General features: G+C 42.3%; 1 protein-coding gene across 1 annotated transcript in view; it reads right to left on the minus strand.

The window, feature by feature from the left end:
- Positions 1 to 23,164, minus strand: part of OPN4 (opsin 4) — a 55,450-nt gene that overhangs the window by 16,910 nt on the left and 15,376 nt on the right. Inside the window, exons 3-7 of the mRNA XM_075072666.1 lie at positions 5,971 to 6,113; positions 4,480 to 4,506; positions 3,581 to 3,586; positions 2,912 to 3,045; positions 50 to 253 (exon numbers count right to left, since the gene is read on the minus strand). Coding sequence (XP_074928767.1) covers positions 50 to 253; positions 2,912 to 3,045; positions 3,581 to 3,586; positions 4,480 to 4,506; positions 5,971 to 6,113 — 514 coding nt within the window. The remainder of the gene's footprint in view (positions 1 to 49; positions 254 to 2,911; positions 3,046 to 3,580; positions 3,587 to 4,479; positions 4,507 to 5,970; positions 6,114 to 23,164) is intronic.

Here is a 23,164-nt window from a genome sequence, read left to right on the forward strand (position 1 = left end):
TCATTTTCTCCTGGTATCAGACAATAGACTTGTATTCTGTCTCACTTACTCCATCCAAAGAAGGGTGGGAGGCTCCAAGCCAAAGAGTACAGCCAGACTCCTAGTAGGATTATCAAAGCCTTCTTCTTGGACATCACCACAATGGAGGCCAGTGGTCGTGTGATCACAAAATATCTGTCCAGGGCGATTGCCATCAATGTGATCATGGATGTAATGCCAAAAAGGGCTCCGCAGAAGGCATACAGCTCACAACCTTTCAATGGAGAGTACAACAGGGTCAAGCGACAGATTTAACCATCCATGCTGGTTATACCAGTATTCCTGGGAGAACATTCATCCTGTGGCCTAGACTAGTAACACATTACCTAATTACTTTCAGAACTCTAAGGCAACAGGAAGTTCACTTTTCAAGCAGCAATATACTTTCCAAGCTGTGGACTGGCCTTGCTAATTATATTATCCATGGCTGTAAACGTCAAAGATTTCCTTGCCTTTATTACTCAAGACAGTGACTTAATATAACATTCACTTTTCAACTTCTGAAGTTTCTAGTGGGAGCATTTCAGAGATTCCATGGCAGCTCATTTAGTTTCATTTTATTCTAACTCCCATGGAAAGACCTATTTTAGTTAAAAGTACTGTTACAATCACTCAGATACCATGGAGCAACTCATATCCCAAGATGAGGTCAGCAAAGTTTCAATAAATAATTCAGACAATGGATTGGTTGTCAGTTGTTTACTTTAATTATTTGCTGTTTGTGGAACATGACTGGTCACAGTTTGTCTTCTTTAAAAAGGAGAATAATTAATGATGAATGGGAATTAAAACATGCAAATTCATGAAGTGTTTGAGATGCACCAACTTTTTCATTAATATCTGCAATTATACAAATAGTACAACACCCATAGAGCACATATTCGTTAATATATTCAAAAGTCTGCTTTTAATTATTCAGTCAGCTCTAGAGATTAGACAGTTTGTTTATACATCTATGTATAGTCTTTTCAGTTTTGTAACATGAAGAACTGCAGAAACAAGCATTTGTTATTATCTACTTAATTTAATAAACAAGTCAGAAATAACCAACATTTCAATACCATACCTCTTGTTCACCACCCCCACCACATATGTGCAAGATATAATTGCAGCAAGGGAGAGAGTAGCCCCTGCATGTTAAGAGTCAAATGGTGGGATCCACAAAGGTATTTAGGTATCTAACTCTCATTGATTTCAATGGGAGTTAGGCACTTAAATACTTTTGTGAATCCCACATGAAGTGTCTTTATTCCACAGATTTGCTTAGGCCTTACAACAGGTGGGCCCCATCAGACTGGCTGTATGATCTGTATGTTTATCTCATACACAGACGGTGAAATCCTGGCTCCACTGAACTCATTGGGAGCTTGGCCATTGACTTATAAGGAGCCAGGATTTCACCTTAAATCTGAATCTCTGGTGTGGGTAGGCAGGGTGAAGGGAGAGCTCAGTGAAGCAGTACATAGCTTTGAGCCTGTGGTGAATCACAGATGGGTCATTGGAAAGGATAGTTTGACAAGGTTTAATAGGCAAAGATTAGACACTGGAAGTAGACAATTTAAAATAAAAAGGTAATTGACACACATTAAAAACCAAGCAATGGGGAGGAAGGACCAGGGGTGGATAATTCATATGTATATTTAAATAAACCAAACCATGTCCCATTTCCTATCCAGAGCACTTTCCTTGATGTTGTATCTCCTTCACCCACCTTTTGTCTGGCTGTGTCTTTATAGATTGTAAGCTCTTTGGGGGCAGCGACTGTGTTTTTCTGTATGCCTCTCTCTCACCTAGCTCATTTTGGGCACTTCTGTCACAAACAACAGTAACTCATGTTTGACAAGAGATGTTTGGTAGTTTAGACACAATGAGTGAAATATGAAGCATGTTCAGTGAGAATATTTGGTTTATATTTATATTGTCAAAACTTATGTTTATTGTCAGGCTTTCCAGCAGCAGAAATACCAAGATAAAAATTCCACATTCAAGTTAATTAGTGCCAGTGGCAGAGTGGTATGCTGGGAGCAGATGCTCCTGGGCCTTATTCCTCTCTTTTTTAAATTCAGGTGCGAGATGATTGTGAGTGAATGCGAGCAGTGAGAGAGTATGTTTGTTTATCAAACATTAGAGAAGACCTTTTTCTATCTCACAATTCTGGCATTAATAGTATAGACTTAGTGATGTAAATATATTTATAACAAACAGAAACTACATTAGAAGAAAGTTATTTAGGTTGCAAAGTCAAACAAACATTCAGAAGTTAGAAAATATAAGATTGCCCATGCAAACTTGATTTCCCCTCTTGTGCATCCAAATTTGCTCTGAATGAGACAAATGTTCTAGAGGAAAAAAAAGTATGTGATCATGTAATAAAAACTGTATCATAATGCACATGCACAAAGGGGCTGACTTAAGGTCACACAGGTAATCATAAATTTGGCATTTCTTACCTTTTTAAAGCTTGACTTTACAACCTAAATACCCTTCTTTTAATGTAGTTTTTAGTCTAATTTCCTCTGGGTTTTTAAAGGACAAAGATAAAAACAAATTCTGATTTATGCATCTGTTATCAACTCCTCATCATACACCTGTCCAAAATTTGAAATAAAACTAATTGAAAACTGTCAAATTTCAGTCTGTATCATCTATACCAGTAAAATATAAATAACTCCAAGCTTCTTCTAAACTTTTTGACAAACTTGGACTGAGTCCTGAATGCTCAACAAAACTTGAAACCAGGCAGGTTATATGTGCTTTTAGCTTTAGTAACTATAGTATTGCATAGCTTTGCTACTTATGCTGTCAATTATTAACTTGAAGTCATTACCATGGCAACAAACTAAATTATCTTTCAGGAGATATATGTACAAACCTTTCTTGCCAAAAATCCAGTGCTTGTGGAGACTGGTAGTGAAGAAAATTGGAGCCTGTGTGATGGACATTAGGAAGTCGCTAATAGCTAGATTGATGATGAACATGTTGGCTGGAGTTCGAAGGCTCCTACTCCTACAGAGAAGAGATCAGAAGGAACATTGCTAAGCGCTAATCTGTGGCAAATTATGCTATTACTCTTTGCTGTACGCAGTGTTATTGTAGCCATGATGGTCCAAGGATATTAGAGAGAGACAGGGTGGGTCAGACAGTACCTTTTATTGAACCAATTTCTGCTGGCTAGAGAGACAACCTGTTGAGCTTACACGGTTCTTCGTCATGACCCAAAGAAGACCTGTGTGTAGTTTGAAAGCTTGTCTCTCTCACCAACAGAAGTTAGTCCAATAAAATACATTATCTCACCACCTTGGCTGTCTGTTACTCTTTGCTGTGAGCACTGGCAGCTTCACAAATATCAACGTGTTGAACATGTCAAGCTACATCAAACTGGCTTCTGATTTTCCTGAAGAGAGAAGCTAAATGAGCCACCATAATTTTAATAGCGCACTCCTTAAACTTCTTTGTGCCTTAGTAGAGGATATGGCTTGGTTTTGACAACCAGCTCAGAAACAGGAATAGAAGACATTGTTCTCTGAATACTCTGACCCACTGCACCCTGTGTCCAAGATTAAACAGGAAATTAAAGTTGATGTACTCTATGGATTTTCTGGATCTGGGTCATGCAGAGCTGAGGGGACATTTTCCACTGCTGTTGAGATTAACAGCAACTTACAAATATGGGGATTAAGGAGGCTGACTTTATACCACATGCAGCATTTTATTTTATTTGAACTCTTCTCCATGACAGGCAGACACAGAATTTGAAGGGACCTATTGCCAGACTTATTACATCCCCCACCTCCATAAGTTATTCGCGCCAACATAATAGAGTGTCTTGTAGTGTTTTTGTACAAAATATTTGCTATTGAGAGTTCTTAACATCAGTACTTTCTGATTCTGACTTTTTATTCTTCCTGAAATTGTGACACTTTATCTAATGTCACTGCAGTGCTTTCCTGAGTTTTCAGTCGCAGACACAATTGGCCAGATAATATGTTGCACCTCCTGAGAGCTGTAGCATAGAAGATGCATTCCAGGAGGATGAGTGTGTAGGGCAAATAATCTTTTTTGCCCCCCAGTATAACTCAGAGCAGTCCCAGGGGCACACATCATTTCAGTCATTCCCCTCTAGCCCCTGACAATCTTTATGCATTACAAGGCTGTCTCAAGAGGTTCTGTTTTCCTAGAGAAACTGGCAGATGCTCCCTGCACCAGTCCACAATCACCAATTTTAAAGCACTGTTGCAATTGCAGTTTTAGGGGCATCAAAATACTCATTAACTGCTTACAAACTAACTCCTTTAGGCAGTTGGTGGTTTGTTATTGCTACACAACTACTGATACTGCACCAATGGTGGTCATGTGTAGTATCAGTGCACCCCCAGCTCTGCAATTCTACTCTAGTCTTCCCACCCGCCTCAACATTTTTAGATAGCTCCAGGGAGAGACAAGACAGCCAGCCCCCTCACCTGTTCCCTACCACAGACACAGCTGTTGCTGCCAGATTTCCTGCTGAGCTGCCGCTTCCAGAGTGGGACACACCACAGTACTGTTCTAGTCTTCTCCCAGCTGCTGCTGTAATCTTCCCCCACCCTGTTTAGGCTGTATAGTAGCATCTTCCTGGGTGGGCAAGCCAAGTCCCAAATACCACAGAAGGGTGAATATCTGCTATAAATGCTCTTGTTCAGCCTAGCTCAGTCGGCAGCATATCAGTCTCATAATCTGAAGGTCTCGAGTTTTGTCCTCAGAGGACACATACTAGAGGATCACAAAATGGCCCCTTCTGACCTTATAGTCTATGAAATGTAACCGAAAATGTTGGGGGGGGGGTGTCTTAGTTCAGGGCCACTGCACCTGTATTCCCTTTCTGTGGTCTATCAAGGACACCCTTGGGCTTAAGGCTCCTCAGCCATCATCTCACTTGCGTAGAGATCAGCATCTATGTCCCATCTGACCAGGTTATTTCCAGGCTGAAGTGTTATTCCCATCAGAAGAGAGGCTGTCTAAGCAAACCTACTTGCTTTGTCCTCATAGACTAATAACGATGTAATTGTTCACTGTTATAAGTTATCACATAGCTCTTTCTGAGCAAGCACAGTTTGTTCTTCAGATAAAAGCATTACAGAGAAAACATTAAAAACAATAAAAGAATCTACATGCATGCTAAAAGTATACCAGAGAGCACCCCTTCAATAGGGCCTCTGGCAGGAGTAGTCCTTGAAAGTCCCACCCAAAGATTTACATGTGGTTTCTACTTCATCACTCACAGTCTTATGGGGCTTTAATAGGCCAAAGTCCTTCCAACCCTTCCCTAAGAATAGGAGCCCTCTGTGGACCAGAAGTCCTGTCCATTTGCTGGATTTGAACAAAAAACCCTGAGTCAGTTTATCACCAGATTATTTATCCCAACATCCTTTCTTTGTCCACCGGTCTCTAAAATCCAGTTTGAACCTTTGAAGAGACTGAATAGGTAACAGGCCTTCAAAGGGCTGATATCCAGAGGAATTACATTAATATAAACCCTCCACCTAGAGAAGTTACATACAATCTCACAATAACACAAACAATTGCATTTTAAAAATGTATTCAGTTTAATTCAATAAGGTTTAATTTATGCAATATCCCAGATTATGCCTTATAGAATTAACTATCACAAGGAGTTGTAACAAAATTCTGAGAGATTGTTTTGGGATAATTGCACTATCAAAACCACCAGCAGCCAATTATACCTCACCTTTCATTAAGGCCTATTTCATATGCAAGATAAGAAATACAAGGTCATGGATCTGGGTTACTTTGATGCACAGCTCATTAGTTTGCATTAGTACAATCATAATGATAGTGTTCCTGTACCACATTTCCTTAACACAGTCCCACCAGTATTAAAGTCTATCCACAGAAATATTTAAGACACACAGAACAAACACGATGTATAGGTACCTGCAGAAAGCATAGATGACCAGGAAGTTACCCAGCGTTCCAGTGATCCCCACCACCAGAATGACAGTTCCAATTGTGTAGTGGGCATGGTCTGGAACATCCAGTGTAGGGAAGGCATGAGGAACATCTTGCACTGTCATTTCCTACAGAGCAAGCAGGAATTCATAAATGCACAGTGGTACTTCACTGAATGAGTTAGCATCTACTATTCCTCTTGGAGATAAGATGGATAAAGGAGGTTAAAAGCTGGATGAAAACGAACACTTTGGAGAAAACTAATCCCTTTCAAATTACATTTATTTTTATTCCTCTTTTGCAAATAAACATGCCAGGGATGGTTGTATCAGCAATGCTTGAGTCAAAGGCCGTTTTTTGTTTTTACTACCAGTTTAGTGTTTCAGAGATTGGAAAATCTAAAGGAGCAAACAAAACCAAAACAAAATACATAATAGTTGACAGAAGTACACTGGGACTCTATTGCATTTGACCTCAAGGAATGCTGTAAATAACAGAAAGTGTGTTCTTTGTAATTTTCACCCTATGAGCATTTCAATGCCTGTGGTAAAGTTTGATTTCTATTATTTCCTTAAATCATTGGATAGTTTTCTAATAAATAAATAAATATTACACTGCTTTAGTGAAAATGGTAAGTCCAGTTGATAAACACTTGTTTATTCAAGCCTTTAATACAGTAGAAATCTGGTTTTGCCCATTGAATAACCAGTGCTGAATTACTAATACCCTCAATACCTAATTACCTTGTAGTGTTGAACAACACTGTTCCTTACAGGTTAAATGGAGGATTGAAAAAAAACATTTTTTTAAACATTTTGTTAGGTACAAGTTCCATTTTTATCATGGCCCCAACTTTGTGACTTAGACAATAAGATAACAGCTAAGAGGCATGGTGACCTGACAGCAATGGAAGATGGAAGGGGACAGATGCCCAAACTGTCACCACCCTGCCCACTTTTGACATGCATACCCTGAGCGTGTAACTTTCTATGGTCCTAATGGATCAGCATAATTCAGGGGCATAGGCAAGACACAGTCCCAGGCTAGCTAATGTGCAGGAAAATCCCAAATTGTGCTATATGGGGACCTAACGTCTTTCAGACATAAACAAGTCAATGTCTAAATAATAGGAAATGGTATTTTGCATCTCAGCATATGTGAGGTCAAGACATCCATTCCCCTGCAATAATTCTAATCCTCCCCAAAAGGAATTTAACTCTTGATGCCAGGACAAGCCACCACAGATGCCTCTAGCCTTGCCACCAGTTCTCAGTCCATTATGGTATATCCAGATTGAAAATATTGGCTTCCGAGTCCAAGAGGCGCACATCACCTGGTCAAAAGAGCCCATAATAATTATAGGTAATGCCCTCGTGATTCAGAATCAGACCCCCACCCCGCAGATGAAGGAGCTAAAACTCAGTCAGTTAATATCTTTCTGCACCTATTCTACTGCCACTGATCTGCATGTGCCTTGGTAGTAGCTCAGACCTCACTAATATGATCTCTGGAAAAAGCAAAGAGCAGTCTTGTTTCACCTGGATTAACAGCTCAGTTCTCTTGTCTATAACCAGGCTTTTCCCACTCTGAGATGCAGAACAATAACTTTGGGATGGTGAGGGTGCTGTCATCAGAGCTCATAATTCAATGGAGTTAGCTGATGCCATCACATGCCATGATTACTGAACTGCAAGAATCGCACTGGTCCTGAATAAAGCCCAGTTGAGATCCTTGCTGACATGTAGCCACCCACTTCTAGGCCCAGCACAGGATGTCTACTATCCAGATCACAGACTCTCTTGTGACCAATCAGTGACCACCTCATAACTTTACTAAGCCTTTTCATGCTGATCTTGATCAGCTGGGGATCAGATGACTTGCATCAATTATCAGATCCAAGTGGGAAGGAGTCATAAAAGGCTAGGAGAACCCCACTGGGGAAGAGTGTTGCAGGAGAGGGATTCTCTCCTGTGACTAGTCCTGTAGGGCTAGGACAGCATGAGAGAGGCATGTGGCAAGGTTAAACCCCAAGCAGGTGGCCAGGAAATAGTCTGGAAATAAGGATCTACCTTGTGAAGACCCAGACTGCTGGAAGTGGGGAACCTTGAGAATCAGTGCTCTGTAAGAAAGCATAAAAGAACTAAGCCTAGGAAGGGTGGAAGAGACCCTTCTATATTGTGGGACCATTGTTTACTTATCAACGCTCCATTTGAGTACAGACAAAGGACCAGAACGTGCTGTGAGACAGAAGGGGATGCTGTGTAGGCTGACCCTGCTGTAAATACAGATGATCCAAGCAAATCCTTGAAGAGAAAGGAAGGAAGGTATGAGCTCCCCTCGCCAGCAGTCATCTGCAGGATTGCCAACAAATTGAGAGGGGAGAGGTGTTCATTTCCTGTGCAGTATGGGAGCAGCCCAGACTAGTAAAAGCAGCTGGAAAACGTCTCTAAATTGTCATGTTTAATGTTGCTAAGAGGGATATGGAAGAGGGTTTCAGCTCAGTTGGAGCATCTCGTACCAAGGATGTGGGAGAAGAGATGGAAAGCGGGGTTGTCTAGAGCTTTGTGTGGTGTGGTGGGGTCAGGGATAGCAGGCTTCCCAGAAATGCAGAACACACAACATGCATCTCGTGGCAAGTGAGATGTGGGGTAGGTAGTGGTAGGAAGAGGCCTACTTCCAGCCAACTCTAGCTGCCAGCTAATCCTAACATCCCTTATCTGTGCCAGAACTAACTGATAGCAGACATCCTAATAAAGGAGGCCAGCCAGTTGATGAGGCAGCTAGGACATGGGGTTGCCACTTCTGAGGCAACTCCCCCCCCCATCCCTCCCAGGCACCTACCTGGCCCTCTCTTCTTCCCCTCCTTGGGACCCACTCCCATACTTGCCTGTCCCCTCCCCACCCCCGGCTACACTGCATTATGAGTACCTGTGTCCAACCACCCATATCCCAGATTTCTTAGTGCCCATCCACAACCAGGCAATTCTAAGTTTGTGCCTGGTGAAGTGGGGGAAAACTTAACCGTCCAGCAAACATGACTGTCCAGAGGACAAAAACATAGGCCCATGGGATTGTGGGATACTTTTGGAGTATTCAGAGCATGAATCCCATTGGGCCGTGTCTACATTGCAGAGCAATAGGGCTAGAATCCTGGGTCCCAGCTTGATGCAGACTCGACTTTCCACCCTTGCGAAGTTCTGGAACCCTGGTTTTGAGCCCTGGGTTAGGGCAATTTGGGATAGTTAGAAGGGGGAGTTAGACTTGAGCCTCATTTCAAACCCTGGGCGTACACTGCAGTGCAGACATACACTACACTGCACTGTAAGCCCAGACTCAGACTTGACCTAAAACTCCTTCTGTCTACATGCAAATCTCTTGCACTTGGATCTAGGGTCACAGGATCCTGTGGGGGCTGCGGGTCCAAGCCTGCATCAAATTGGGACCCAGAGTTTCAGCCCTATTGCTCTTCAGTGTAGATGCAGTCCCACTGAACTCATGCTCTGGGTGCCCCCCAAAAGTATCCCACAGTCCCATAGGCCAATTTCTTTTGGCAATTCTTGGGACAGAGAGGACATCGACTCTAGGGAAATGGAAACAGCCCATTGGTGTAGCAGTTTGGTGAGTCAGCATTTAACCCTGCTGACTGCCAAGAGCCAGAGCCATCTGTGTTTGCAGTGGAGATGGAACAGAAGTCTTTTGGAAAGCGCACTGCTTCCTGTTTGTGAGAGCACAGCCAGAATTCGGTAAATCTCTGGTACGAGGCCAGCAAAACAGTGGACTTCAGTAAGAATACCAAGAATGATCATGCATACCAGCAAATAACAAAGAAGCTGGCAGCATTGGAAATTTTCTGGAATGGTGACCAGTGCAAGGAGCAGATTAAGCAGCTGAAGACTGTGTACAGGAAAACCAGGGACAAGACCTGCACCTCAGGCAACTTGTGGACAACACGCCCATTTTAGGAGTTTGACTGGGTACCGCATAGAGCCAATGCTGGTGCATGCTAACCTACCCATATGGGATGGCACTCTGCTGGCCCCAGAATCCAGCATGGGGACCAATGAGAGCCAGCAGCAGGTGCAGAGTGAGGCCAGCAAAATGACTCTGTTGTTGAAACTGGATCCAGAGGAGGCTTTGATACAGAAGCAGTAGCAGCACATCATGGGGCTGTACTCAGAGGAGCTGTTTGACGCCCCCCAAAGGACCCAAGGCCAAAGTTATTAGAAGCCCCAGCTAGCAGCATCTCTCTCTAGTGGCAGATTGTAGATCAGGGCCTTGGCTTCCTCCCCGCCACTCCGAGGAGTGTAAAACGGTGACCAGGAAGTGCAAACAGTAAACACATCTTGAAAGTGAATTTTTACTGGGAAGGCACGGACTTTTCCTAGGGCATTCCTGTTTCTTAAAAACAGTAACCTTACATTGCCATGCCTGTATGTACGCCACTCTGTAACCACTCAGCAGTGTAACGAACCACATGGAAACTGAACTGAGGGAGGAGGCAGTCTGTTCCATTTACAAATCTAGTTCATGATAGTTAAATGTAGTCCATAAGTGACAAAATCATTTGTCCCAAATTTGACAGGGTTGAAATTTTGTCCAGAAATGTGCCGGGGAGGAGGGGGTGTAAAGAGGATGGCTATGGAGTTTTGCATGTTTTCATGCAGTCATAACAGGCTAGGCTATGTGGATGCTAACGCAGCATCTTGTTGATTCCCTCTGACCCAACCCTGTGTGTGGATATCTGTAATCGTGTCCTGAAGCAGGAACTCCAGATAGTTAGTCACATTTCAGGGAAAGACTTATTTTCCAAGGCCTCCTTAGTAGCTGACTGACCCACTCCGCCCATAGATGTGCTGTTCAGTCAGCTACTAAGGAGGCATATATTGCAAATTTCCCACCAGCAGCTTGGAATAACATCTCCCTTTGACAATTGGGCACCACAAGAACTGTGAAGTCCTCCAAAATGTGAAAGGCCTAAAATGATAGAAAAAGCTTTTGTGACATGGCCACATACTCCTTCCCCCCACCCGACTCCAAGTAGTTCTGCAATCTTTAGGGGAAAAGAAAACAGCTTTGAATTTTTAAATTTACCATTGTCTCTGCTGTGACTAATCAGGCCATGTCCAGGGAGCTTCTGTGGTCTGAAGCATCCCTCTCAGAATCTATTAAAGTTCAGTCTTGAAAAGTAACATTTTAGGTCCTTGAAGTTTCACAAGGACATGGTCTGCGCTCCTTCTCTGGGCTATTTTAAGGCTATAATCCACTGTGTCATGTCCTGTTCCAGGCCCCTCCTGGATGTAGCATCTCCACCGCTCACTCACAATTCAGTGAAGGCTTGTCCCAAGGTACCTTCACAGACTGTTCCAAGAAGCGTTTCAATGATGAACTTATGGTTGAAGTTCTGGACAGGGCCAACATACCAAAGGTCCAGTACCAAAGACAAAGGAAGTTACAGCCAGAAGAAAGGCACGCTGGCTGCACAGTTTGAGGGCAGGGTTTCAGCACAGGAGCGGGCATTTGCTTCACAGTTCCTAGAACAGGAACAGTGGCTAAGGGAGGACGACAGAGCTCAGCAGAAAGGATTGCTTGAGTGGCGCATATCACTACTGGCCACAAGAGCATGAGTTCCTGCTGCATTACCCACATCATGGCCTGTGCCCCTCAGTGTACTATGATGCAGTCCAGAAACAGTTTGGAAAATAGCTTGGGTGGCCCATGCAGTTGAGTCCCCACCTCTACTGCCTAGTGCCAAGTGCATGGCAAATGGGGAAAGAAGAATGCAGAGGACAGTCAACAGTAGGGAGGGTTTCTGTACTGTACATGGCTTCATTATTTGCACTTGTCCATGCACTTTTTTCTTTAAGGTTCCCTTGTTACTGGTATTTTTCTGTGGTAACGGCAGCTCGCCTGCCAGTCAATGGTTTAATGTTGTTTCTTGGCACAAGCAACAGAAGTTCTTCAAAAGATGCCTACTCTAGGTTGCTGGCTCCATTAACTGAAAGCATGCAGACCACAATGACTCCTCAGCAGGGTGTGCTGGCGGGCTGGTTAAACCTCCTGTAATGTGCAGGGAGGACTGTGAAGTTTTCCTACAGCGCATCCCAGTCAAAAGGCTAGAGTGGCAACATTTCGGGAGGACACTAGGGCGTCTGGGATATGGTTGATTTGACTCAGGTATATGTGCTGTAGTGTGAATGCCAGAGCCCTGGGTTCAAGCCTGGGCGAGACAATTCTTAACCTAGGGTTTACAATCAGTGTAGATGCTCCAGCCTGGGTCCCCTTAACCCTGGTCTTACATTGCAGTGTAGACATATGCTATGTGACCTGTGGGCTGTAGTGGAAGCAGCTGCTGGCATCCCTCCATGTGTATGCAGTTACGATTGCCAGCTGCAATGTGCTGGGAGAAGGGGTTCACTTGAAACTTACAAGTAATTTGAAAAAACCCTAGTACAGTAACTCAGGAGAAAAACTGGCCAGGCTGGTTAAAAAGAGGTCAGCTGGCAACCTTAATTGGAGTTGGGCTGAGGCCAGCCCCTCATAGACTCATAGACTTTAAGGTCAGAAGGGACCATTATGATCATCTAGTCTGACTTCCTGCACAATGCAGGCCACAGAATCTCACCCACCCACTCCTGTATCAAACCTGTGTCTGAGCCATTGAAGTCTTCAAATCATGGTTTAAAGAAAAGACTTCAAGGTGCAGAGAATCTTCCAGCAAGTGACCCGTACTCCAAGCTGCAGAGGAAGGCGAAACTCCCCCAGGGCTTCTGCCAGTCTGCCCTGGAGGAAAATTCCTTCCTGACCCCTGACTTTATCACACAGTCTTTCCCTCTAGTTTCCTTCTACAACCTGGCACTCATTGCTACAGTGGTACCCTTTAGTGTCAGTGGCATCCCAATTATTTTGAAAGTCATGCAGATTCTCAGATAATGGGGCTACCTTCTATTCTTAATTAGCCCTGTGAGGTTGGCTGGGTCAGCTAGCATTAATGGGGATACTTTGAATTTAAACTGGTGTGACCGCCTGTGGAATTTCAAATGTGATTATCACTGTTCGTTTACAGAGGACTTGCCTGCAGCTAGACTAGTCAGTAAGCCACATTCCTTGGTGTTTTTACATTAATGGGATTTAAACATATCACAAGTTGTCTGAGGAGGAAGATGGGAAGGGTATGGTTGTGGCGGATTATATTAGGGAAAATATTAATATTACATTAAGGTTCACAGTTTAATTGAATAAGAGTTGAGAAATTCACAGTTTAGGTTTCTACAAGTATGACTCAGCCACATAACACTGAAATATAAAGGGGCATTTTGCCCAAGTAGGGATTGCATAATTTGCCCCTCAGACACTACAGTAACACAAAATACTGTATCAATAATAGGAGTCTGCATTCAAATTATTTTACGGAAGAAAGTAGCTCTGCTTTTCTAACACAGTAAAACTGAGATTGGAACATTTTTAATTGTTATAATACACAGACCTAATTAAGGTTTTCTGCACGAAAAACCAGTTCTGTTTTTCTGTGGTGTGTTCCTGTACTTGTCTTTTTACATAGACCTTGGTCACGATAATAGAAGTGCAACAACTGAAGGAACTTGTCATAGTTAAAAAGAACAAATTGCAATAATGTCTTTGATCTGAATTAAAATAATGAATAACTATGAGCCAGGATTAAATTCAAAAGCAATCATATAAAATGAATAAGTAAAGTCCAATTAGAGAGAAAGGATATTTAAAGGAAAATACAAGTTTTGAAACAAATCATCTAGGAAGGAAGTCACTCAGGACCAAAAGTAAATGTCAAGGCTTAACAACAAGTATATGTATTATAATCCTTGTAGGATAATAATAATAAATGGCAAAAGAAATTTTTTTGGTAGAGACGAATTTAAGATGGGCCAAAGTCACAAAATTTGGATCTACATTACAATCTGAATTTTCCCAATGCTTGGGGCTCAGATCCCATAATCTAATTTTTGCCATGCTTTAGGAGGATAATGCCTACTTTTAAAACATTTTTCATTTTATAATTTTTCCTGAAAAGTAAGGGCCTTATCAAAAGAGAGTGGAAAAACTAATTGACTTAAAAGGCATTGGATCAGGTCCTAAGCGCTCAAAATTCTGCACTAGGTTAACATATAGATCTCATTGACATTACTAGGGAAACTAAATGTTTGCAACACTGAGTAGAGTCTGGCTCCAGACTTTCTAAATAGAATTATAGGTCAAAAGAAGCCGTGGGGTGGCGGGGGGAGGAGGAGGAGGAAAGAAACCGCTTAAGGAAATCAGGTCAGCGGGACAATCAAGAAATAAGACAATTCATATTGCTTTTCTCTATTTCCACAGCACAGCCTTGTTTAGTCTCTGTTCCCCATTGTCATCTGAAGGTATTAGTACTTAAAAAAGAATGCAGTTACTATTGTTGTGGTCGTTATCAAAGCAAGGTTACAGCTACCTTACCCTTTGACTACCATAGGAAGTTCACTCTACATAACTCTGTGGGGGCATTTAGATTGAGTTTCTATATAGCACTGTTCCCTTATGTATTCTTCTACGGAGCACTCCTTCACTATCCTGGTTATAGTGGAGGCAAGAAAAACAACAAAGCATGCCACATATTATACCTTTTAAAACAGACAATGCTGTTTTTGTTTCATATAACATGGCTCAGAATATCAAGTGTTTTATGGAGAAACTAAAACTGTGAGCTGAAAGGTTAACAGCTTCCTCCAAGTGAAGTATGTCCCTCAGCTTTCCTTTAGCTGACAAAGAGTGAAGGGAATAAAGACACTTGCATCTGAGGCTTTATACCACAGGGTGCCAGTATATGCACAGGCTCATCGTGCTGAGGATGGGTTAGTATGGTACTAAATCTGCAGAAACAATTCACTGGGAAAAAGCAGGCTTCCTTCCTATTGTATTAGACAATTAAACGTTATACATCTCTCAGTAACACAAATATTGACATAGTGAAAATCATTGATGAAATAGATTGCAGAGAGCCCACTCCATTACAGGGGCTATACCAATGCACGGGCTCTGGAATAAAATCATCCAGGTGTAGACTGCATTTCAGGGATGTGTGTGAATGTGAAGGTTAGTTTTATAGTAATACCCAAGACTATATGAAAACCTGGATAATAACACAGCAATTTGTTCAAGGTTTTCAGCTTTGGCAGTTATATCACATTTGGTTTGAAGGCATTGTTAGGTGCCTTTTGCTTGCTATGGAATATAGAGAATGCCATACTGGGATCAGGCCAAAGACTACTGGCCTACCTCTGGCAGTGGCCATTACCAGAAGTTTCAGAGAAAGGTGTAAGTTATGGAAGAAGTTTTCTTCTCACCCTAGGCAGTTAACATTTGGTTTATATCCTGAAGCTGGAAGGCTGTTTTATCTCTTGTACATGATAATCCTAAGGGAAAATATTTTTATTATCTGTATAAATGTGTAATCCTTTTCTAAATTCCATTATGCTCTGTGCCTCAGTAGACTCTTGTGGCAGGGAATTCCACAGTTTCATCATGTTAGCATACCGTTCTTTCCAGCAGTTTTAAGTGTGTCATTGTGGAAGCACTAGACAAAAGGAATAAGTCTGAGTTTCCTGATGTCAATGCATATCACATATTCCTTGGACACTTAACTCCTAGTGAATTCCATGGAAGTTTGGAGCGTGAAAAGAATACAGGTCAAATCCATACTACCTAAAACATAGAAGTGAATATATATATATGAATAAAAACAGGGAGAACCGCATTTTTTTTCTGAGGGGTGAACTTAATAGATACTTGCCAGTTTCCTCTAAAACAACATCAAAAACAGAAGTAAATATATTTTTAGTTAATATGCAATAAGCTTTTCTAAGGCTTGGGATACTTTTGGGGGTTGGGAGAAAAGGAAATGCTTGATAGCCAGACAAGTTTGTCCAAATCCTCACTCCTCTAGACCTGACACTGGAAGTCACCAAGATATAAACTTTATTGTTCTGTATTAAATATCAGTGGCCCTAAATGGTTATAATTAAGGCAGAATTCCTCTAGGAACCCTTGAGGAATGAATGCAATAGCTGGTCGGCTACCCTGAAAATGGGGCAATGTGCACATCCCTCCGTACCTGGCCACCTCAGCTGGCTCATGCAGGGGAAGAAGAGTGGCAAACCTCAGCCAGCCAGGGTAGCTACCACCCATGGAGGATCAGTGGAGGCTCTAGTTTTTTGCTGCCCCAAGCTCGGCAGTCAGGCAGCCTTCAGCGGCATGCCTGTGGGAGGTCCCCAGTCCCGTGGGTCCAGCGGCTTGCCTGCGGGAGGTCCATTGGTCCCGCGGCTGCAGCATAACCACTGTCAAATTGCCGCCAAATCCGCAGGACTGTCGGACCTCCTACAGGCGTGCCGCCCAGGGACCAGCAGGGCACCCCCTGCGGCTTGCTGCCCCAGGCATGCGCTTGGAGCGCTGGTGCCTGGAGCCGCTGCTGTGGAGGATATTAGGATCCTGTCCAGTCCTGTACATAGGCACAAGGTGTGCGAGAAGAGAATGGAAGGAGCCTTATCTTCAGAAGACCAGCACAACTGTGCCCTAAGTGAGTTCCCCCACGTCACATTGAGTGTCTTTGGCAGAAACAGTATTAGTCCTAGATGCCTGTTCCCTTCTCTAACCACTAGTCTGCACTGCATTTACATGTATTTTTCTAACAAGATGGACTCTGTTATTTTAAAGTTAGCTTTTAAAAATTCAGTTCACTTTTGAATAAATTAATTTCATTGCATGAATGAAAGGACACATACCCTTCTAAAGTCTGACTCTTTCCTCTGGCATTTTCTTCTGTGTGACACAGAAGGAAAAGTGTAGTGAATAAATTACAAACTATTTTCAGAAGAGAGAGTTCTACTTTTCCAGCTCAACAAACCAAAAAAAAAAAAACCAACAAAAATCCTCGCACATTTAACAAGTCTTATGCTGGAGACTTTTGTTATTAAAAAGTCCCAATAAAGTTGGGAATGAAGTCTGCTGCAACAGACATACACATGCAAGTGTTTGTTCATAAATTTATTTTCTATGTGTAAAGAAATGATATTCTACATTTCACACTTTCCTAACAGTAGTGATATGTTGCAAGATCTAATTTTCACTTACAGGGAAACTGAATCTTCACGACATTGTCCTGGGACTTGAATGTATTTCAGTATCCCTCTCTGCAATAACACGTGTTAAGCCTTGTTATGAGCACGTGGCTTTATTTGAGAAGTATTTTTTTTTTTAAATGACAGCATGATTTTCTATGGAAGTGACCTGTTTCGGTCCACAGTGTTTAGAATTATACAGAGCATTTGGAAAGGCTTTGTGAAGTAAACAGAGCAGAATCAGGGCATTCTGCAAGTACTCCTCTCAGAGGTCCTAGAGAAATTTGGCATTCAATTTAGTATGTATAATAAGATAAAACAAGAAAAGAAAAAAAGGAAACAAGAACTAAGATCTCACTGCCCTCCTGATATAATTTAGCTTCAAACTGAACTCACTAGTTCAGAGAAGTGCCCATTTTTAACAGAGTATAGCCTGGCTCCAAGAACACCTCAAATTTTGGAAATAAGTTTTAATCACATAGCCGGCACTTCTTCTTGCTCCAAATTTGGGTGCTGATACTAATGGAGATAGAGGAATTCCCTCTGTGGTTTAGGGTGGTTTAGTCATCCAGATTTATTATGTGTTATGATTTTATACTGGAGCAAATTATACATCCCAGAAAAATAAAGCAGAAATTCTGAAAGTCAGCTATAGGTTCTTTCATCACAATAGGCCCCATATGTTTGTACTCCTCACATCTCCTTGATCTGTTTTCAGAGCTTGCTTTCACAGGCATTTTCTTTGTGGTTAGGGGCAGAAGCAAAGAAAGTAATCCTACTGCAATTATAGTTTCAGTAGGGTGATGCCAACTTCTAAGCCCCAATATCTAATGGGCAGTGGGGCTCTCTGCTATATGATTTTTGTCCTGTTGAGCAACTAGTGTTGAATCTCAGATTCCCATCTAAGCCCTGACAACCATATGCAGTCCCTCCAGCATTCTGTTAAGCAGAACTGTATATAAGTTAAAAACTGTTTGAAAGTTTAACGATAAAGGAACTTAATCTAAGCAAAGTGGTTTGATTTCTAAAGGTCCTTCAGCAGAGGAAGTCTGAAATTTTTTGGGAAATCATGACCTTGCTCGAGCATGTTTTCCTTTTCCCCTGTATTCTCTCATTTCTCTTCACCTTCCCTGCTGTGGTCTGCTATTCTCTTTCACATTATCCATCTAATTTAGCTTGTAAGCTCCTTGGCACAGGGAAGTTACCTACTTGCTGGCCTCTAAAACATTGTGCACATCGGTTTTGTTACAAAAAAAGTAATAAACTTTGTTCTTCCTACACAAGTACATCAATAAGAAGATATTTTCTGCTCTATTACAGATTGGACTAAACCAAAACACCTAATTCAGAATACAAATTATGCAAACAGCTCCTGTTTTATACGGGGTCGAACCAGGTGCGAGCACTCACAAAATCTGTAACTGAATTTTGCGTGAACCCATGTCTATTCATGTTTTTTCAATGGTCCAGATAATTTGCGTACTCATTGCTACTGAAGAGAATGTCACACTCTGCTGCTTTAAACAAACAACAGAACTTCCATTCCTACTAGTGTTTGCAGACACATTTTCAAAATGTGACTTACCAGAGTGCTGCACTAATGAAGGGCTTTTTACTTTTTTTTTATTTTGTCTTTGGTTGTTTAGAATTTTTAAAACACCAGAGGAAATTCTCATTTTATTAATTTTCTCAAATGAATAAACGTCAATGAAATCTCAGTGCAACAGAGCCTCCTCACCCTCCAACTTTTTAAAAAAGCAGTTTCCTTCTATTTAGAATTTAACAAATGTTTAAAAAAAAAGTTTTGATAGAACTTATCATGGAAGTACATGGAAAGACTCCAACCAGATTTCATTATAGGTGACTGAAATAGCAGCTCTTGTAATTCAGGTACCAACAGCCTGCTATAGAACTGTCCTGGTTTCCCTCCCACAGTTATTACAGAAGAGGTGATTGTGTTTAAACTGGTAAGCCAATCATTTCACATTCAGGAGCGGACTAAGTTTGATAGTTTTACAATATACTTTACATTAAATACTCCACTTCATCTTCTGCTCATGTAACCCTGCTGACAATAGTGGCTTCTAAAATTGTTACAAGAATCTTTAACAAAAATTGCATTTCCTAAGTTTCTTTTTATGTTGTTTGTTAGGGCATTGCTACCTTTAAATGTGAGCAGACAACACACACCTTAGATGTGCAGGTCCCTTTATGGCAACTTTTGCCAGCAGAACTAGTTGCTACAGCTTTTAGCTACAGAAAACAATTTAGTGCCACACTTACTGTTGGGGCTACAGGAGGCAGGTCCACCAGTTTGTAGGCATTAGCTTCAGTGTCATTCCAGACACCCTTGAGGGACTCCACAGTACTGGTGCAGTTGGGGTTCTGAGGGGGGCAAGAGATGCCCCTTCGAATGGACTGAATAGTCATCAGATGAAATAAAAGCAATTTCCAAAAGCAACAGATGTCCCAAAAAAGCTCTGCTCTGAATTTTAAACACTAACCCCAGTTCCCCTGGTTTTAAGTACTGAGCAGGTTGTCAGTTTTTCTACTCTGGAACAATGTGAAATACAGGGTTTCTCAGTAGAGCCTCAGATTGCTTCTTTTCCCTCTCCAGCTCAGCAAAAAGCAGCACCAGCAGCTTCCATTTAAATATAAAAGCCTGCAGGGTCTGCACATGCCCAGTTAGGCCCTTGCCCCCATTCAAATTGAGGCTTCTGTTTCATTACATTATAAAATTGGTGTCCACTTAAAAACAATGTTATCGTCTTGCTTCTGACAGATTTAAATCTGCATTATAATAGCAACACATTATCCTAATATGAATAGAAAAAGAGAAGGTAGGGGAAAGGTTGATTTTACTAGCTGATTTGAATAATAGTTGTAAATTTCTTCATAGTGTTGGTGAATTAATTTTCATCCTCTGCAATTAAAGAACATGCAAACATACAATTATGCCAGAAATATAAGGAATCAAATTAATTCAAATACAAAACTGTTTGTGTATAGCTATAGGTTACGATTAGCGGTCAGTCTGCATTTAAAAACAAACAGGAAAAATACATGCTAAAACTAATTAAAGTCACCTTGAGCTCTACTTCCTTTTCTACCTCTCAGTTTTAAAATTGGTTATGGAGAAAGTGATAAATAACCACACATTTCAGAAACTGTGTGTTATCCTGTGGCGTTTTGGGCAGGAAGAACATGCGAGGCATAATTCTCATTTATACTAGGGCCCCCTTACAGCACTGTGGCAGTTTCAAAAGTGTGGAATTGGACTGTATTCCCACTTTAGGGCTCCTTTTACACTACCAAAATGATGGAGAGGGGCCTTAGTGTAAATGAGAATTAGGCCCATTTAGTGGAGCTTTGTCTTAGTACATACTGGCCAGCCAAATATCAGTGTCATAGTCCTTAGGCCTTTCAGCCACTCAGTGCTGCTGAGTGACCCTAATGGGGAGCTGTTAGCTTCAGTGCAATTAGTAATGAAAATCGATGGCATGGGATGTTTCTGAAAGCCTTCATGACAAGATATTTTTAAGGCAACATTGAATATTGCATTCCCAAGGGCCCACTCTGAGATTCCAGTTCTCACATAGCTTTTCTTGAGTTACTACCAACTATACCTAATCTGAATCAGGGCACAAAGGTGCATGTTTCAGCAACTGCTCTCTCTGCGCTGTTACTCCATGCAACCCACTTCTCTATTCCAATGCATGCACTCACATCACCAATCCTGCACATTCACCTTTTTCAGATGGCATATAAGTGTAACCCTTCTGCCAGGCCGAGTTGATAGCAGTAAGGGCTGGGTTCAGTACATAGGGGTCCCCTCCCAACAACGTAATGCAAAACCAGGTCGAGCCCCCACCCAGTGACCTGGGAAAATCTTACACGCACCCTTGGGCACCTCGAAGAGCCAATACTTTCTCTCTCACAAGCACAGAGTCTTGGTGTAGCAGAAAATTGTTAATAACACAAGGTAAACGACATCAGTATTAAATTAGGAAAACACCACAACTAGGGTTCATAGACCAAACCATAAGCAAAGACCCACCCCAGCAAATTGGGCCGTGTTCTTTCCCTTTGGTTCTTGAGTCCAGCAACCCAAAAATCACCCAAAGTCCCAAAGGTCCAACACCCCAAAAGTCTCTTGAGTCCAGCAACCCAAGAATCACCCAAAGTCCCCAAAGTCCGACAACCCAAAAGTCTCTGTCCTTGGTCAGTGCAACCCCAGAGTTCAAAAGTTTATCTGCAGAGTTTTACCCTCCCAGCTTGGGTGGAAATGGGGGGAGCACAGAGTGTTAAGGGGCAACTTACGTGGTCCGAGGCCAACTGCCCCGCCTCTCTGTGGGGTTCTGCTGCAGCCTTCACTACGAGCCACTCCACTCCATCAGCTGTCCCGTGAGCTGCTCCAGCCGTCCTGTGAACTGCTTCTCTCTGCCAGCCGCTCCGCTCCACTTCACTCCACCCATCCTACAAACTGCTCAGCTCCGCTTCACTCCACTTTATCAGCCATACCATGAGCCCCTCCAACGTCCTGCTCCATTCTGCCAGCTGCTTAGCAATATATATTTAGCCCCCTCGCCTCTAGTTAACACAGCACTCAGTGATTTCAGCTTATAGCAGGGAAGCCCCAGTGCTAGTGCACTAATGGCCAAAAGTAAATTTAGCTCAGCAGCCTGTAAGTAGACCCCTAATGGAATCAAAATTAGCTCTGATAGTCAACAGTGGAGATCATACACCCACCCCAGGTACAAATACCTATCCCCAGCCTCTCTCAATTCACTGGACTTCGGAACCCATGTCCCTTGTCTAGCGAGTGCTACTTAGTTGATGGTGAGTCCCTCGGTCATAAAACAGTTCCACTGGCTTTGATTCACTGTAACTTCTTGTAGAAAAAGTAGGATAAAATTGAGCAAGAAATGCTTACCAGTGGTTATTAGGACTCGATTTGCTATTTTCAACAGCCATTGCCTTTTGTTTGTTTGTTTGTTTGTTATTTAAAAGGAAGACAGTGATAATGCATTGGCAAATTCCCCATAGAAACAAAGAGTGGAACAAAAGAATAATAAAGGCACCTCATCTTTTCCTCATTTATGTAGGACAGTCTTATAATATGCATCCAGATTTCCTCCAATCACACAAGCTGAAAATTGTTCCACTTTACTGCAGCTCTGTAACCATATGGGAACCAATCCTGTCTGTTCTGTGCACATCTAAAATTCCTGCTGAATGACCTGCCCTGGGAGCAAGTAACCAGTGACCCAGGGCTGCTGTGGAAGGAGGGTGCAGGTGTAGGGGGGAGAGCCCAGGGCTGAGGCAGCAGGAGGTGTGTGTGTGGGGCAATGGTGAGGGGAAAGGAAGAAGCCCAGAGCTGGGGTGGCAGGGAGTAGGGGAGGAGGGAAGAGCCCAGGGCTGGAGCAGCAGGGGGTTGCGGTGAGAAGCCCAGGGCTGGGAAGGCGGGGGAGGGGTAGCCAAAAATTTTTTTGCTTGGGGCAGCAAAAAACCTAGAGCCGACCCTGATTGGGAGAGGTGCAGTGTGCTACTGGCTTTTAGCAAAATGGGGCTGAGAGGCTCAGAAAACAATGCACTCTTGAGAAACATCCATTCTCATGTGAAACTGAAAAATGTCACGAACTAGCATACTGCAAGAAGAGAGAGAGAACCAAGTCAGAAGGCAGAGATATAGTTCCCAAGGACAAAAATGAAAGTTTACTTTTACTGAGGGCGGTATCAGGACAGGCTAAAAAAACAATTAGAACAGCTGAAAACTGAGCTTTCAGGTGTAAAGCCTACATCCCTGTGTTCTGAGGACAGTGGCTGGAAAACACACTTTTCTGGGGAAAAAAATCTTTAAACCAAAAAATGTCAGGTTTTCCATGCATGCCATGTAGTTGTAACAGTGTCAGTCCCAGGATATGAGAGATACAAGGTGAGTGAGGTAATATCATTATTGAACCAACCTCTGTGGGTGAGAGAGAGCAGCTTTCGAGCCACGTAGAGCTGTTCTTCAGGTCTGGGAAAGATACTCCCAGCAGCATACAGCAAAATGTAAG

Source organism: Chelonoidis abingdonii, chromosome 15 (assembly GCF_003597395.2).
Source record: "Chelonoidis abingdonii isolate Lonesome George chromosome 15, CheloAbing_2.0, whole genome shotgun sequence".
NCBI classification, from domain to species: Eukaryota; Metazoa; Chordata; order Testudines; family Testudinidae; genus Chelonoidis; species Chelonoidis abingdonii.